Source organism: Larus michahellis, chromosome 4 (genome assembly GCF_964199755.1).
Source record: "Larus michahellis chromosome 4, bLarMic1.1, whole genome shotgun sequence".
NCBI lineage: Eukaryota > Metazoa > Chordata > Aves > Charadriiformes > Laridae > Larus > Larus michahellis.
In genome coordinates this window covers 87,434,036-87,452,479 of record NC_133899.1, presented here as the reverse complement: position 1 = coordinate 87,452,479, position 18,444 = coordinate 87,434,036, and the positions used below count along the sequence as shown (strand labels likewise).

Here is an 18,444-nt window from a genome sequence, read left to right as displayed (position 1 = left end):
CTGGGGCAAGACCTCCTTGAAGTAGAGCCCACAGGCTACAACACACATGCACCAAAAGAAACACATATAACCTGAAACAATTATTATACAATATGAGCTGTTAAAGCAAGCTGTCTTTGTAGTCCCAAATACTATTCTCCAGCAAAAAACAGAAGTTTGCACAAATTTTCTAACACGGACATGTCTTAAAAATAAGCAACAACACCACGTTGTCTTGAAAATTGGTAACACCCAGTCTACAGCACATTCAAGGCCAGGCTTGATGAGGCTCTGAGCAACCTGATCTAGTTGAAAATGTCCCTGCTTACTGCAGGGGGGTTGGACTAGATGACCTTTAAAGGTCCCTTCCAACCCAAACATTCTATGATTCTATGATTCTACAGCAGTAATGACAAGTTGTTGCAGTAAGCAACTTTGGTTCCTCTCACCTCCATAGCAGAAAGCAGAATACATTCTATAAAATGCACTTTCTTCTCCCTAACTGCCTTTGCACATTTTGCACTGTGTGGTGATAACTTTCCTTTGCTCTACCATAGGTAAACCTTTTCCTTGATAGCTTTCTCAAGGCACTCCGGTGACTCCGCATATGCTGATCCAGGTTCTATCACTCTGGATTTCCATTTCCCTCTAATTTCTCGCTGCAGACGCCATCGTGTTTACTCAAGAAAGAGATAACTCAGACAAATGTTCCATGTTCCTCACCGTGATGCCCAAACTTAAATAATTCAGTGGCAGAGTAGGGGAAGGCGGGTGCTTTTCGGGGTTTTATTTCTTCTTCCTCAAAAAGCCACATCTAACATTAACTCCTCCTTTTCGCTGTGGATGCTGAGACCAGCAGCACTTGGCTGTGCTATGGGAATGACCTCCATAGCGATGGGCTGGCTGCTGAGAAAGCAGCGGGGCGGGAAACTGTGGTTGACAGCTGCAGTTCAGAGGATCTGTGGATTTGATACCAACTTCATCAAGGGCCAGCGCAGAGCACGCAAGGGAGACGGGCTCTCTGCTGCCCATGAGGATCAGCAGATGGGCTGCTACACTGAACTGACAGGAGCTCTTCCAGCATCAGCACGCGCCTTCCTAGCTATAAATACATTTCACTCACCTCGTCTGTAAAGCAGAGACACAGAGATGAAAGCAAGCAAGCTCGGTTTTGATCAAGTGGGATGCGACCATTGAATTAACTATAGATTTGTGCTTTTGGTAGAATGCGCTATTTGGATGCTCAGAAGGTTTCCAAGATAATGAAATATATTGATGGTTAGACATGAGAGGGTGAAAAAATGAGATAGTAAACCCTCAAAGTTGCTTCGATCTGTCCATACAGCCTGTCTCTTGCCCTAGCATTTATTTGGCTTTACAGGCATGGGAACTTTTGAATGACCATGCATCTAGCAAGTGACACTGCAACATGTGGAACTGGCTTAAATCTACATATATTGGGCAATTAAACCTCTGTTACCAGTTTTCTAACTACTTCAGATAGATACTGGGTAAATGCAAGACCAAGGTTTTGTAGACATCTCCAGAATGAATGGAGTCCATTCCCTTAGAAAAGTGACAATAATTTTCAATATGATTCTTTGTTTCAGATTCAGATCAACTGTTAACTTTCCCCCAGCTGAAAAAAAGGCAAGTATTTTATCAGAATCATCTAAAATTTTACTTTTATATAGGAAGGGCAGGAAAAGAACTTTACGTGAGTACAGGTTCTCCTATGCCAGGAAAAATCTGCCAAAGCTAATTAGGCAAGAACACCTCAGTACTCACAAAAAAAAAAAAATATACCAAAATACAACCACCCAGGAGGAGGGAAGGAAAGGAGGTAAAAGAATGATTTAATTCCTCACCATGTATTTTTATGGTAACATACAGAGTCATACCGAGACACTACGATGACAGAATGCACTCAGACCAGCCAATTACTTTCTTAGAATACAGGGATAATGCGTTCACCTCCAACACACAGGATTTGTTTTTTCTGCTTTTCCCTCTAATATTTAAGGCTTTTATGACTCCTCTTAAGGCTTGAGCCTGGAACTGGCTGCCTGCTCGCTTGCGCACGCATGTCTCTTGTCTCATGCTCCAATTTCTGAAACTGAAAAGAGGAGGCGGACGGCACAGTACAAGGACGGTTCGGGGGACTCTACCTGGAGAGACCCAGCCTGAGAGCTTCTGAGGCTCTCCAGAAGCTCAGACCTCCAGAAGTTTCTTATCTGGTTTATATGTTTAGACAGCCCCAACCTGGCCGCTCAGGCAGCATAATAAATTCAGGCTCGTAAGACGGGTCTCAAAGCACAACACCGCGAAGTTCAGCCTCCAGGCCATTTAGCTAAGCCAGCTTCTGTGTGCATACGCATGCGAAAATAATGCTGAACACAAACTCGAAGACAACAGATAAGGAAAAACGTTTTGTTTCCCTCGAAAAGTACTTGCAGCAGAATAACCAGTCTTGGGATTCTAATACACAACCACACCAGCTTTTAAAATTAACATGTAGAAACAGAAACTGGAAAGAAACTTCCTCATCTTCTAAAAACACTGGAATTTACTCAACCTACTAGCTAGCATCTGTCCCCACAAACAGGAAAAATATGCAATTGTCAAGCACAGCGAGAACCTTCTAAGCTACAGAAATATTATTCTTGTATCAGCAGGATTGAAACTCATCCAGAATCAAACTGATTTAGGACTCGCATAGATAAGAAAACATTAATTAAACACGGGTTGGCCAACATGTTTTTAAACATCATTTAGCATCTAGTGCAGACCAAGTAGGTGATGTTTAAAAATATCTTAGCTGACTGTGGTTAATTCTACTTGGGAGTCTTTGCCTAAAGGTTTGTCTTGACTAGAATTTGAAGGTGCAAGTTACAACACGCTGATGCACTTTCTAAAGCTCCAGCGCACACAAGGCAGCAAATGTTTCTAATGTATGCTAGCTGGTCAAGTCGAAGCTTAGGCTCTTAACTTGCTACCACACGTGAAACCTACACCTTGCATTTTCTTCATTAGAACTTTACCTCTTGGAATTCGAGCTGGAGCAACTGAGGAAATTACCTCCTCCAGCTGTTCAAATATTCGGAGCTGGCAGATGGATGAAGAGCACTCATCAGCTTCCAACCCAACATCAGCCGGCTATTTTTGAAATACCAACAGAGGACTTCTACACTGGCTGCCTTTATAACAAAGCAGCTGAAGAGAGCTCTCGGCTCGTTCCTCAGTCTCTGCTGGTAGGGGCTGAATGGACAGATATGGGGTGATAACATCTCCAAACATACCAGCTAGTTTCACAAGGGGATGTCTAACCACAGCCCCAGTTACCAGGTGTCAGCTAACACAAGGCATCAGGACGACTTTTCTCATGAAGATTCACCCTTAACTCTTCTACTTGAAACAAGCTCTCCATCTCCAGCTTCTTGGGACTACTCATGTTTATGAAAGGGAGAGGAATTGCACCACCTCGTCCACGTTTGCACACTACCTTGAAAATACTACTTTAAAAAAAACCTAGCACTGAAGGACAAAAAGCCTCCTTCCACCAAATGCTCCACAGCCAGGTGAGGAAAGACACTGCATCCCAAACTAACAGCTCAGCCTTGGTGGCCTTGGCAGAACTCCAGCACATGCCTTATTCATAAAACCCAAGTAATAAAAAAGACAGACACTCCCCCCCCCTCCCCAAGGATACTACAGCTTGGTGCTGATGCAGAAATTAGAAGGAAGGGGACCATCTAAATTACACACTGAAATAGATACTACAAAAGCAAGCAGCTGTGACATTTCAGCCAGGTGGTCATCTTCAGCTGCAGTCAAGAGGAAAAATAACTCTAGACATTTCCCTTGCAGATACTTCCTGATTACAACCTTATGGCAAAACCACCTCATTTTCACTGCCAGTATGCATTTTAATTAATCCTTATGTTCCTAAAATACATTTTGTCAATTAAAAGCCATGTTCAGAGACTCCAGCTGAGGAGGGGGGAGAGGGGTTTGAGATGTTTAAGCAAGATATCTCAGTGCTGTAGTCAGCATGAATATAATTAAATAGTCACACAAATTCTCAGTTATACTATTTCTTTTCCTAAAAAATTACAGTTGCACACGTGCTGTCTCTCGCTCACTGCTTATTCATCTCTCAAAAAGCAGATTAGCATTGTCTTTCAGCAAAGAGAAACCTTTTATTGATCTAAACCTTCCTTTTATCACCTTCTTCCCCTAAATCAATTTCACCAGCTATTGAATAAAAAACTTAGTAAGGTTTGCCCTTTACTGATAAAAAAAAAATAAATAAATGAGGGTAGTGTCCCAGAAGAGAGACTGTTTCATATCAAATATGAACAAAAACCAGAAATACAACAGACCATGGCACCAGCCCTCATCGGGAAGGTAACTGAGCACACCTGTCTCTTGGTGCCTTCAGGAGTGATTATTCTCCTTGCAGGTCTTCAATTACGGGGTCTTCAAAACCCCAACAGTCGAGAGCATCCTCCCCAACCCTTGCTGGAGAAGGTCAGAGCCCTGCCCAGAGGCAGACTGGTTGGGAGGTGACCGGTGTTCCCCTTCAGACAACCACATGCTTGTGTCACAGGTGACCTACAGACAGAGAGCAGGACAACTTGCTGTCCTCTGCCCCCCTGCCGTCTCTCGCATCGACCAGACAGCCAAAACCTTATCCTTACCTTACCTTAACCTAAACCTTACGCATCAGTGCAGGGCATATAAGACAATAACATTTTAAAACGTTAAGAGTGGAAATCAAAACAAGTTTAAAAGGTCGTTAAGTCGAGGAGACTTCTGCTTTACTCAAGTGGTTCGAGTTTCTGAAGCCAGACCAGAAAACTGACCAAGAATAAAAGTCATTTTGATTTGCTTTCCTTGATGACAGCGTGCCTTTTTAATTAATCCAGCAGATCATTCACAAGTATAGCAAATGGAAATCATACAGTTAAAATCCTTCAGACTACTTTAGATAACTTTAAATATCGGAAGGAACTGCAACCATTTAGAAGAGCACCAACACATAACACAGCCTGACTGTTCTAGTTAAAAGCTCACACTGGAAAATGGTTTCTGCTTTCTAAAAACACTGCATTATCTAACTATATTTCCCTCTTCTAGCTTTCTATAAATACTTTAAGGTGTGGTTAGAAAACCGTAGCCAAGTTCTTCAAGGATTTTTAGTTTCCATATCAAGTTCAGGGCTGCAGCATATTTACGTTAACATTTTCTGGAGAATACACTTCATTAACTGCTGTGGCAAAACCCTTGGTGGTCTGCTCCTCGCTGACTCTGACCATTGCCGTCTCAATCATTTGCAAATTACTTCCAGATAGGTATCAGTTGCACGGAGATGGAGAATTTTTATAACATTTATAAATAGTGCAAGAATCCTACAGACATATGATAGGTGTGCTATGCAGTGACACGCATGACGAGGCTGTGAAGAGGGGCACAGGGAGACATAACCCGATGGGCAGATTCTGCCCACGGACAAGCTGGAATCCCTTTGCTTGTACCTGGCGAGTAATACTCAGGTAGGACACTACCTCAAAGGTACAAAAAAAATCAGATTATACCCGCAGATTTCACACTCTGCAGGTAAGTCAGTTGCCCCACACAGCCATTTAGTGTCATTTCAGATGTCCTCCTCCACCTGGCCCCAACTGCCATCAGTCTCCCGGCTGCGCCAGACCTGCCAGTCTTATGCAGGTGTCTCGGACAACCCAGCACATCTGAAAACGGCACGGGATGCATACATTGAAGCACCCAGGTTGCTCCCCCTTCTGTGATGTAGAAGGCAACTTCTAATCAAGCAGCCACCTTTTACAAGTCTGGTACACTGCTTCTTTCACTTTTATTCATTAGTGTTCATTTTAGGATTTGGAAAACGATCCTCTGAAGTCTCTCCAGAATAGCAAATAATTCATTGCATTAAGGAAATGACAACCCCCACTTCAAATGGCTCCTACTGCATTTTTTTTAATCCCATCCTCTTCAAACGTGGACTGCGTAAGACTCAGTTGCCTACATAATACATCTAATTGCCTGCCATTTACATTCAATTAAGTTCTGTGATACTGTTTTGCAATATTTATTAACTAACTCTGTCAGGGGCTAATCTCCAGAAGCATTCAAGCATGGTATAAAGAGCAAGGGGTCTGGGGCTGTCTCTTGGATGAAGAGCTACTAGAGTCCGTGGTGGTGCGGGTACTTATTGCATTCCCACTAGTTTGTGGGGTCTTTCATTCTTGGGAGAAGTTCTAGATAGAAAAGTCACTTTAAGCACAGATTTCAACACCACTTTGCTTTAATTCTGTCTCTTTTTCTCTGGCATAGAGACTCACGCCCAGGTTTCTGTGCTGAAAAAGCAACTTTGCTAGTGCCCAGCAGTCAGAATTTGGATCTGTTCAACTATAAATAAAAGCCAGGAAGAAAAGTTTGAAAATCATCTTAGAGTGGAGAGGGAAAATTGTGGTTGTAGAGTGGGAAGTACAACAGCTTGGTTTTTTCTGTCCACAACCAGCAAAAATAAAGACAGAAAAATTTCTGTACCCTGTCCCATAGAGAAAACAGAATGGCCAGAACGAAGCAAGAACATGCCATGTCTGGTGCCGGTCATTTCTACTGAAATGCTTTTGTTTGAATCTACAATGAGATTGCTTTTGTTTGAATCTACTTTATTATATTCCCTCTAGGAAGAATATGAACTGAAGCAAGGGAACCTGCAGTTGACTTGTGTGTGGATGACCATAACCAGATCTTTAAAGAAAAGGAAGAAACCTTCCTCATTTCACTGCTGGTGGGCATGGCCAGAGCCTCTGCAAATAGGTTTCAAATTCAAAGCAGGCTGCTGCTGCAAAATATCACTAACAATCCACAAGTCTTGGTTAATGCTCTTCAACTGAGAAGTACGGTACACAGACACAGTCTAGTTATTGCTCTGCTGTAAGCAGAAAACGGTCATTTTCCTGTCTTTCAGCATCCGCGATAGCTGTTGAATTGGAGAGAGTTTTTCTTTTTAATCTTCCTGGAGATTCTCCTACCTCTGCAGCTGCAGGAGGTAACTCAAACATAAAATGAAAATTGTAATTTTTTTTTTCTATTATACTAAGCAATTATGATCGATTTGAATATGTCCAAACATTTGGCAAGTATTGTTTTTACTGCAAAGCTGGTTTTTGGTTTGTCTGTGTTTTTTCCATAAGTTGCTTTAACATATCAAGTAAGCATGCTAGGAATAATTTAAAGCTTCTGGGTGTTCACATGTAATTCTGAGCTTAACGCTAGCCTATTTTTTTGCAAACTGAAATGCTGGAATTTAGGGGGACAATAAAGGTATATGTAACAAATGGCTCTTAGGCAATAAACACAATAGATGATGGCTGAAGGCTCTGCCTTTTCTCTTTACCTCCTGACACACCCCAGGGTTTATGGAAGTTACACAATATGCACACCCACCAGTTAGGTTTTATTGCTTAATTACTTATAGGGGGGGAAAAAAAAAAAAAAAATGAAGTCTCCCACAGTCATCTGAAGTTAGGAAAACAGAATTGTTTGGTTTTTTTCAGCTTCCAGTACGAATTTGACTATAAAGACTTTGGAAAAAAAAAAGGACTACAAATATAGTCTAATAAAACATTGTCATGGTTTAGGCAAGACAAACATACAGACATACAGCGGCATGTATTATAAAGCACGTAGGGAACACTGTTTAGTATATATTCTGAGCCAAGGAAGCCTTCCCAGGCTTTGAATTATTTATTTATATATTTTTTAAATTGACTACTCATGCCATAGAACCTTTCTTAAATTTTGTCAGTTACACACATGCACCATCTGAAATCCTGGTAAATCTATTTTCCTTCACAAGGTATTCTCAACTATATTGCAAATGTAAGCAATACAGTCAGAGGGAATAAACCAGAACCTGTTAAGCATGAAATAAGATATCACACACAATTCATCTGACATAAATAAGCTCAACCGTGCTTCGCAATTGTACAGACCTGAGTCAAAACTACTTGAGAACCAGGGAAAATGGAGTTATTTAAGTGTATTAGTAATGGTAACTGCTACATTATCAGGACATAAGAGAGACCAAAACTGTAAGGAGAGGTAGAACACCTTACTAGACCAACCAGCGTAGCTGGGGTGCAAGGAGGAAAAACAGCTTTCAGAAACGCGAGTCTTTCTTCAGAAGCAAGTGACCAGCTCTTACCAATTTCTCAATATCTTCTTTCCAGTGAGTTGTGGTGGTTGTATTGGTTATAGCAGATAACCAGAGTCAAAAGATTCTGGGCTTTAGCTGCAGTTTTGCTATGGGGGTTAATTTATCCTGTTGCCCTCTACAAATGGCTTTCATTCTTTCCTTCAGTTTCCCCATCTGTGAAGTCGGAAGAATTCTTCCCTACTTCATGAGAGTTTGTCTCTTTGGGGAAATGCACTGTTTTTTCCCTAAGCTGCATTTATTGAAAAAAAAAATAAAAAAAATCTCTCAACACAGAGTTCATAGTTCCAGCCTAGCCAAAGTCACAAATAAGGACAGCCCTACTGCGTATTTTAAATGCTCTTTGAGACAAGAAATGCTACTTTGACACCAAAAATGCAAGAGAAGCAAAACAAATTGCTGTGGTTTTGTCTTATCTATTCCTTATTACTGGAAGTTCTCAACGCTCTCTGACAAAGGTTGAACCATTACCCTCTCTTCATAGATAAGGAAACTAAGGCAAGCAGAAGTCACTTGTCACATAATAGTACTTACTAAAGTAGTAATTGAAAGTCAAAGCCTTCTCCCTGTTTATTGACTCTGAAACACAACCTAATTCAGGGCTATGCTGCGAAGGGGTGCTTCAACTTTGCAAAGACATCTCAGTTAAGACTTCAGCAAAACACCGGGGGTCAAACAATGAGCCTTAGTGCAGCCTGAGGATTCAGAAGACCAAATATACCTAAGAAAAACCTAAAATAAAGAGCTAACAAGGCAGCGGGACAGGAGGGAGATGGGAACTGGAGAAAGAATTTTTGCCAGAGAAACTAAGAACAAGCAGCCCTGTACCACAGAACTTCAGTCTCTGAGGCAGGTCAGGATGGGCTTGCAAGTGCTGCATCTGCAGCCTATGGGGGCAATGGGAGCAAGCTGCTCTGTAAACGAAACAACATATATTTTATGGAACTTACGCAACAGCTATACTGCAGCTCCTTTGGAAACAATGGTAATTACACACCTCTTGTGTTATCTTTGGATAACACTGTAATTAGTATGTGTCATCACTCTAGCAATGATTAAAATAATTACTGTAAAAAGTCCCTTGTAAGTAGCATTTACTGTTCCGGTTTCCAAACATGTACAGGACTATTTTTTTTTAAAGTATAATTGCTTTCTCTGTTCGCAACTCAACACTGTTTCCCCACCCACCTTCCACTTTACACAGCCATCTGATGGTGTAGCAGAACTTCAATGTGTGTGAAATACTTACAGCTCTTCCAAGTAGGGGAAGTTCTTGAACGCATCCTCTGGTAGCCTTGTGATGTTGTTCATGCTGATATCTCTGGAGAAGAAAAAATATAGATTTATAGTAAACAGTAAGGGATTTTTACACTCTAGGAAGAAGAGAAAAAGAAGGCCTAATCAGATGGTGTAACAGAAAAAATATCCTAGCACCACACAGTAACACACCATTCTAGAAATTTGGATGCTAAACTTTCAATGCATAGTAATTTGAGAATCCAGTCGCAGCAAAGACCTATATAATGGAAAGCTGATAAAAAAAGTTTTCTGACACCTCTACACAAAAAAAATTACTGTGAAACTACAGGGTATGCATGTATGGAATAGGCTCTACAGTACTGTTATCCCCAGTGCTGATTTTTGCCATCTCACACATGCATACAATTTTAACACAGATGATTAATACCACTCTAAAACCAAAGCATATGAAAAAATTAAAAAAAAAAATAAAAAAGGTTGTGACCACCCACCACGCAAATTTTCATCCCACAGTGTCTTTAAAAAAAAAAAAAAGAAAAAAGAATACATGCATTGGGACTTAATAAAGAGCTTCTGGCAAACGTGGCTTCTGGAACAACTGACAAGAATAGCAGAAACATGTCCTAGCTCTACCACAGCCTTTCCCCCCCCAAAAACCTATAGAAGTCCTGGAGGTAATAGTTTTAAGCAGATTTCATTCTCAGTCCGTGAGCAGAGACAGGCCGGCAGCAAGTGCTTACATGATAGGTATGCAGACCTGTTCAGCGTTTTTCTTTCTGAAGGAGCAGTAAGTGGCAACGTGGTGCCATCACCTCGGCTCACACCTACATAACCATCACAGATAATCCAGTCCTAAAGCAAGTTATTACTCAACGTGAGTAAAAGTAGCATGAAAACAATTCAGTTTGATAATTAAATTAATAACTGCCTAACAATTCGTGACATAACCCAAGTTCTTACTTTTTACTTGGTTACTGCCTTTTTTTTTTTTTTTTAAAAAAAGTAGTTTAATATGAACGAGTAATTCAGTGAGACTCGTTAGTAGAGCTCTCCCAGCTTCCTTCTGCTTGCTGTCTTCCACACATTGTTCTCTAGCACCTATGGGCCACCTCCATGTGTATTTTGGATAAAAAGCAAACAAACAAAACCAAACCACGCCTTCCATCACACTGACAGTCAACAAGTACCTCTGAAGCTCCTGCATGAAGATCTGAAGGGCTGATGACTGCATGCAGGACAGCAGATTTTGCTTGCCACCTAAAAAGCTCGATCTCGGAATAAAGTACCAGCCGAGGCAGACTTTTTTAGCCCATCCAGAGCCACCACTATTTTTCAAACATCTGCTTCAACTGGAATTATCACTTCTTCTAATGAGGCAGAGAAAGGTCAATTTAGACTCTTCCAGCTATACTGAAAGGGCACAAATCCCTGAAGAACTATTTTGTAGCAGCAAAACCAACCCCCTTGAGAAATTAAAAAGTTTCACATTCAGGATATCTTCCATGGCTCCCACCCATGCCAGGGCTCACTGCTGACCTTAGAAGGTGCAGAGTCAGGCCCTTAAGGGGAGCAAGGAGCATGTGGAGGGGTTGGTGATGCTTCTGAGGAATAGTGTCTCAGGACATTTGTGCCTTCTTCCATGCTGTTACGAACTGAATGCCATGTCAGTACCATATAACCTACCAAAAACGTTGCAGCAGCTAATTAAACCACTTTTTGCAAAGAGTGACCATGTTATTCCTCCAGTTGCGAGACCATAATGTCTAACGCAGCTCATTAAAAAAAGTTTCCTTATTTATACTGACAACAGAATGCATTATATAAAAAAACACCATAGTTATTGGGGAAAAGAAAAAAAAAAAACAAAAACTTTTTTCCCCTGCGGCAGCTGACAATGTCAACTGATGTCAGTGAATTTCTGTTGGGATTAAGAAGTAACTGGTGACTGGTCTGCTGCCCCTGACCGAGCAGCACAGGCCACCACTGACGTGAACATTGCATTCCTACATTAAGTCTAGGTACAACCGTTTCTTTAAACTAAATGTTTATTATACAGTAGGCCAAAACTTCATTCCTCATATCCCAGTGCAAACCAAGAGAGTTATTCCTCAGCAGCTGTTAAGAGTACACTAACGTTAACTCAAGAGCAATGGAGATGAAAATAAGGTTCAGCACATACAAAACAAACGCAATTGTGAGAGAAGACCAAGAAAACCCACTGTGGCACAACAGACTCCTTCACTAAGCTCCAGAAGGAGCCAAACCGGAGATGATTTATTTCCAAACTCCACAGCCCGCCTGCTTTAAGAGGTGCTTTGTGTCTCAGCAGCAGCTTGGGTACCGTGAGATACTGCAGTTGCTGCGGGGGACATTTTTCTTCTTGTGCAGGAAAGTAAATAAAAGTATCAGATACACGGATGGTCAGCTGTCTGCTCCACAGGACACTGCAACTTTCATTCTCCCTACTACCCATATACATTTTTCAAATTGTCATGAATACACGTGTTTCACACATCCAGGCTAGTCCCCTCCTTTCCAGAGGACTGTACATCCCCTTCCAGTACCAACTGGGAGGCGTTTATGAATAGGGCAGAACGGTAGGAAGGGAGTGGAGACCCTACAAGAGTAACCTGTGCAAGAAAATCACAACTCTCTCAAAAGACTGTCCAGGTGATATAAAACCCCGTTATCGTATATACCATATTAAATGGTAGTAGTGAAAATAAGTCAACAGTACATATCACCAGAAAGCACTTTATGAATGGCTATCCATTGCTTTGTCAAGGATTTGGACTGCAATCACATTTGTTGCACGATGTGATAGCTCTTTAGGACAGGAAAAAGCAAGAAGTCACATCCATCTGAAAGCAACGGTCCTGAAGTTTCCAGAGCGATAAACACATGATTTTCAGAAGTGTCATACGCAACCCTAAATGAAGGCAATGGAAACCATGCAGACACGCAGCATGGCTGACATCCAAATCCTACATAATTTCAGCTTTCCCCAGGATCTGAAATTAGCGAAGAATGTTTTTTGCCTGTAGCTCCAAGTGTTAGCATCTACAATTTTAATATGGGGAGTAGACTCTTGGGATGTAAGCACAAAACACAACGCCTACACTATTAATGAAGATTTGAGATGCAGCATCAATGTCCATGAATTCTACTTATACTTATTTTCAGTGAAACTGCATTTTTAACAAAAACAGGCACAAAGACACATTGCAATTCTGTCTTTAGCGTTACCATGTGAATCTTCAGGGACTGTAAAAAGATGGAATTGCTACAAAGTTTCTGTATTTGCCTTCACTCCATGTGATAGTAACTCCTACTCAATAAATAAGTCAATCTTTATAGCACTGATTCACAGACTTTGGGGAAATCAAGCCACCAACTTTCAAAGTTTCTCAATGATCAGAATACAAGTTTTAAATCTATTTCTGTTTAATTAAAAACATTACGTAAAAGCAGTTTTGCTGCAGAAATCACAAACTGATTGCCAATGCCTCACCAATCAACAGATTTGGGTAGATCACACTTTAAAAAATTGCTAGAAAAAATTTTATCTTTCAACGTAGGAGATGAGAGAAGGTGAAGACGCACTAATCTCACCTGAAGTGCGCTATTAGCGAAAAAGCAACCAATATAGAAGGGGAAAACCACAAGGAACTGCAGAAGCAAAAATCAGACACTTGTGTTTCTATATATACCTATATACATAAAACATATATACACAAAATTTTTTTTTTCTTTTCACTCTACAGAATATCAGTCAAAGAATGCGTTCATGGGCACTATCTGCTAGTAATAAAATATTAGGTAGTTCATGACCTTCAATGCAAGAATTTACAAACAATATTTGCAAACACCCATATCGCTAAAATTAGATGACTTAACTACTCTCTGAAAAGTTTGCTTAGTTAATTTGGAAGATACCTAATAATACATGGTTTATAGAAGAATTACAACAAAAGTAGACTACCACCATATATTATGACAAAATACCGGCAATTATTCCCCCCAACCCCACTGGTCTGAAACAAAAATAGCTCTTGCCAAGTCTCTGCTGCTTTTAGTTTTAGAAAATACTCATTTTACTATTCCTAAAATTTCAAAAAACAAATCAGTTTATGCAGAATCATGGAGGTTGTCCATGTAATAAAGATAAAATATTAGTACAGGCCTCAGATATGTCAAAGAATTCTCCATGGAGAAGCTGTCCTACTTCACCTGTTCCTCTGCCTCTGCTAGAAAGACCCCAGGCCTATGAGCCCAGCACTGATTTAAGGTCTTACTATATAAAATAAAGTTCTAAGAATGAACAAAGTGAAAACCTATTAGTACTTTCCCAACCTCTAGCAGTGCCCATGCGAACGATGCTATCGCACAACAGAAGGATTACGTCAGCTGTTGCCTAATGCCTCACCTCAGCAGGACTACGCTGAAGGACCCATTCTGGATGGGATTGTTACATCCAGGCACAAGTCCCCTAAAAACAGCACACCAGCAGAAGTCTTTTGATTGCCACCAACTCTCCCCCCGTCCAAAAGAAAACACAACAAAAAAAAAAAAAAAAGAGCACAAGACCCCCACACTTGCACTGAATTTTACTGGTACACTGAAGTTCAGACTCTGTATCCAAAAGGCTTATTTTAAATTTCTCATTCTTTCATCGCTTTGCAGTAGGATCTCAGCAGGATCAGCCCCAGCAACCTACTCAAGCTCTTGTCTTGAAATTAAACTCAGCCCCACGCTTATATTTGGGACATTTTCCCCGGGAAACGCAAAACGGACACAACAGCTTTAAGAGGGGAAAGACGAGGACGGCGATGCCCTGGTTTCCCACCGTAAATTCATTAGGAAAAGGAAGGAGAAGCCAGGGGCAGACCTGCACCTTTCAGCAGTTAGCTATTAACCGGGCTTATCTGTACTAAGCAGCCAGGCTAAATCTTCAGTCGCTCGCCAACTTTAACTGAGGCAGGTCAGGGCGTGATCGGGCAAGGAGCTGGCATCGAAACTCAAATGATGAGCAGCAAAAAAAAAAAAAAAGGTGGTAAAATCTTTAGCAAGAGGAGGCTGCATCTCGGGGATAACGTGAATCACAGCCTTAGAGTTACAATTAGTTTCGCCATTTCAGGTAGGAGAGATATAACGCCAGAATATAAACACAACCATGCTCCTCATACAGCACTACCGCTGCTGTGGGTTTGAACGATAAAATAAGGCTCTCACGCTCCATTTGAAGTTTTGCTCCTCTTCCAGGAAGGTTCTACAGAAAAGAAAAGAAAAAAGAAAAAAGAAAAACAAAACCCCAAAAACCAACTAAAACAACTAAAACAAGTAGCTTGAAGAAACCTACTAAAGTGTTATTTCGCCATCCCTGGTACTGCAGAGACTAATTTTTACAGGCCAAGTGTGAAAAATCAAGCCACGGTACTCCAGTAGTCATTTGCTGTCTTCAGCCTGCTACAGTAGATCCCTTCAGGTTATTCTGACAACTACTTTAATCTTCATTGCCAACTTAGTTTAACAAAATCCCTTGCTTTTACCCAACACAGAAACATGTGTCTTGGAAAACACTTGTGCATATACTAACCAGCAAGGACACTAAAAGCTATGAAAGCCTCCCTCTCTTGAAAATAGGCATCCAATGAGTTAAATTAACTGCAGAGAGGAAAGCACCTTTGCTGGACACAGTAAAAACACACAGCACCACATCTGTCTGCATAAAGCAGGAGATTTAAACTACTCTTAAAGTAGCTAGTAGTGGAGATTTCCAAAACTTGAACTAGGCAGCATAACGCACATAATTTTTTTTATTATACTCCTTCTGTGCAAGAATTCCAGTTCCTGATAGAAAGTTCTGGTTGTTGCCTTTTTTTTTTTTAAGGATTCCTTATTCTACCACTAACCAAAGTCAAACTTCCCCAGGCTCCAGGATGAGCAGAAATACTTCGTATCTTGAATGGCAACTTATTAATTTTCTCACATTTTAAAAAAAGAAACTCTTCTTATCTTCAGACAATGGCTTAAGCCACAGCTTTCATCAGTGGTATCACGCAGAAGAGAATTAGATAACATGCACAGTATGTCATAGCATCTCCTGCAGGGCACGTATCGCTTTCTCTCTCGTTTTAAAGCACTGCCTCTACCATAATGTAGCCTGACCCTTGTCAGATTTATCCTAAACGTCTTTCTTACCAATTGCCAGAGAGGGGTTCTGGCTGGAAAGGACAGCTGACTAGAGATGACAGAAATGAAGGAGGGGGACAATAATTCTTGCACGAGAAGAAAAGCTGCAACAGCAAAGAGGGACCACAAAATGGGAAACACAGGCTTCCTGGAGAGGGCTACAGAAAGGACAGGCAAAAATGATAAATAAATTAGCTCAAGATATAGGCAGCGAATAAAAGCCAACAACTCACAGTAACTGACAGGCATTGAAACGGAAAATGATGCCAGTCTCTCTGGTCTGAGGGACACTTAGCTGCAACAGCCTTTTATTTTTGTTTTGACAATACCTACTGTTCTTCACTGCATCTCCCCAGCCAAAAGGTGTGCACATTTTAAGCAAAGAAACCTTCCTTGCTACCCAGCTCTGGTGTGCTGGCATGTCTCCTGGAACCCAGAGGGGATGCCAGTGCTGCGCTTCTATCCTGTACTTCAGCTATCAGCACTTGGATCTGCACCAAACTGGGGGCACACGCACCTTCCCACCGCATTCCGGCACTGCATCCAAAAGCACGCTAAGGACCTAAACTACTCCACTTTGGGGAAAAAAGACCTTAAGCTGGAAAAATATGAACTATCTAGCTACAGAAAAGGAAAATTAGATCTCAGCAAAAGCCAAACAAGATTGGCTGCTTAAAAAATACAATCAAAATACTCCCCTGTGCTCCCCTGCACTTCATTCATAGCTAACTTCTTTCTGGCTCTCCACCTAACTTCTATCTTTTGTGAAGTTTAGAAGGTAAGGGGGAGAGGGAAGGAGAGAGAGAGACAGAGAGGGAGAGGAGTGTTTGTTGAAGGAAAGAAGATCATGTTTCAACAAGGCACCTTTAAAATCCTATAAAATACTCCCTCTGAGCAAGCTTAACCTGTTTGCTGATAGATAATAGCATGTAATACTGTAGGCTCCATTCAGTCTTTTCCAAGGTCTGGGCCCTCTGCCACTGAGTTATTTAATTATAACACTTACAAAATGATTTAGGCAGAGCTATCTATATTTGAATAAAGCCCTCCTACCTACTTTTACCAAACCATTAGGTAAAAGGTCTTAATCTTATGTAAAATTCCCCAGGTAGTAACCCTGATCCAGCTTCAGTAGTACTAGGAAAAGCTGTTAATATTTTTAGAAGCCACGTTAAATAAGCCAGGTTATTGCAAATGCAAGTCAACATGACGCTGGAAAATAGTAACAGGTAGCCACCCATTACCCCTGGGACCATTGATACGTGGATAATGGCCCGATTATGTTAACACTGGTGAAGATCAACAAGACAAAGCAAAAGATATTTTTTTAGTATACCAGACAAACCATTCTTTGCCGATTAACCAAAACAAAGGGACAGAAGTATACGTAGCTGTATGGTGATGGTCAGCGCTTCCAATTCAGCCCAGGTCACACCTGCACTAACCAGGAGAACTGCCCAGTCTCACGGCAGCAGGGAGAGGAGAACTCGGGGAAACTCAAGGATAGACCAATCTAAGTTGTACTGTGGTGCTACGGCCTCGAAGAAACACATTCGGTGCTGAACTCCTTGTAGGAACACGCTCACATGATGAAAACCAACGTAATTTTCAACCAAATCACACACCTCGGCAGCCAGTCCCAGGGGAGACGAGGAGCTGAATTACATCCCTGGTTTAGACCTACTTCCCCATTCAGCCAGTTCCTTCAGGAGGAACACAAAACCACTGAAGGGATTGAGTAAACGAGTTTGCATTCATATTGTCCCATGTCTTAATCATATTCAGTATGTAATGGAAGCTTAGAAAGTCTAGAGAATCAGCGAGGAACCTCTAATTAAAGTCACACAATTAAAAAGAAACAAGTTTGACTTTTTTTGCTGTTTTACTGTATCTTCCTGATAACAAGAAGCAAACAATTCTCTTCCAGAAGCACCACTTCACAACTAGTGCTTTGAACGGTAATTGCCTGGCACTGTGAATCCAATGAGTGCAGCTAAAATTCAAGGATATAAGTTAAATGCCAACACACCATCCCCAACTGCTAGAAATCACAAACAGGAGGCAAACAAACATCAGGCAAAGGAAAGATGATGTTTACAGAGGAGCCTACACTTGGAAAGTGTTTGAGCTTGCAATGGTGTCTGAGTTTAAAAAAAAAAAAAAAAGGTTGAAGTAATACGCCAAGTAATGAATTTCTTGCCTTTTATATACTACCTACATCTGCTACGACAAGGTTTGACTACCTCTGCCTATGCCATTAGCTAACATTTATATGGTGATAGCACACCGATGCCCCATTATGTTATATTGGTATCGTATTTAAAATTTACATTCTCCCAATTTCCGAGAAGGTCTGCACAACTACCACTGCCCATCTCCCAGTGGGAAAGGCCCAGCTTGAGGACACCTCTGGGTATGCCAACAGCCAGGACTCCATGGGAGTAACTATCCCATATCCTCCAATCCTTGCTGCCACTCCCCAACACATGTTTCTCCTTCTGATCTTCATCTACCATTCCTTTTAACATGGACAAAGTTGCTAATGATAGAACAAAATGGAAGGTTTGAAACCAATTTTTGCATTAATGTAGGTTTTTCTCCTTGTGATTCCATCTCTCCCAGACAATCTTAAGTATGGTCCTACTGCCTCCGACACGATCACAGAGACCTCCAACACTTCAAAAGCACAGAAACCTGTTCTGTATTCACAGCCTATTGCGCAGTCACAAAATGCCTATCAGCCATGCCATTTTTTTTCATTTCCG

The 18,444-nt window shown here is 41.2% G+C and overlaps 1 protein-coding gene across 1 annotated transcript in view; it reads right to left on the bottom strand.

The window, feature by feature from the left end:
• Positions 1–18,444, bottom strand: part of LGR4 (leucine rich repeat containing G protein-coupled receptor 4) — an 81,592-nt gene that overhangs the window by 37,090 nt on the left and 26,058 nt on the right. The window contains exon 2 of the mRNA XM_074586262.1: positions 9,477–9,548. Coding sequence (XP_074442363.1) covers positions 9,477–9,548 — 72 coding nt within the window. The remainder of the gene's footprint in view (positions 1–9,476; positions 9,549–18,444) is intronic.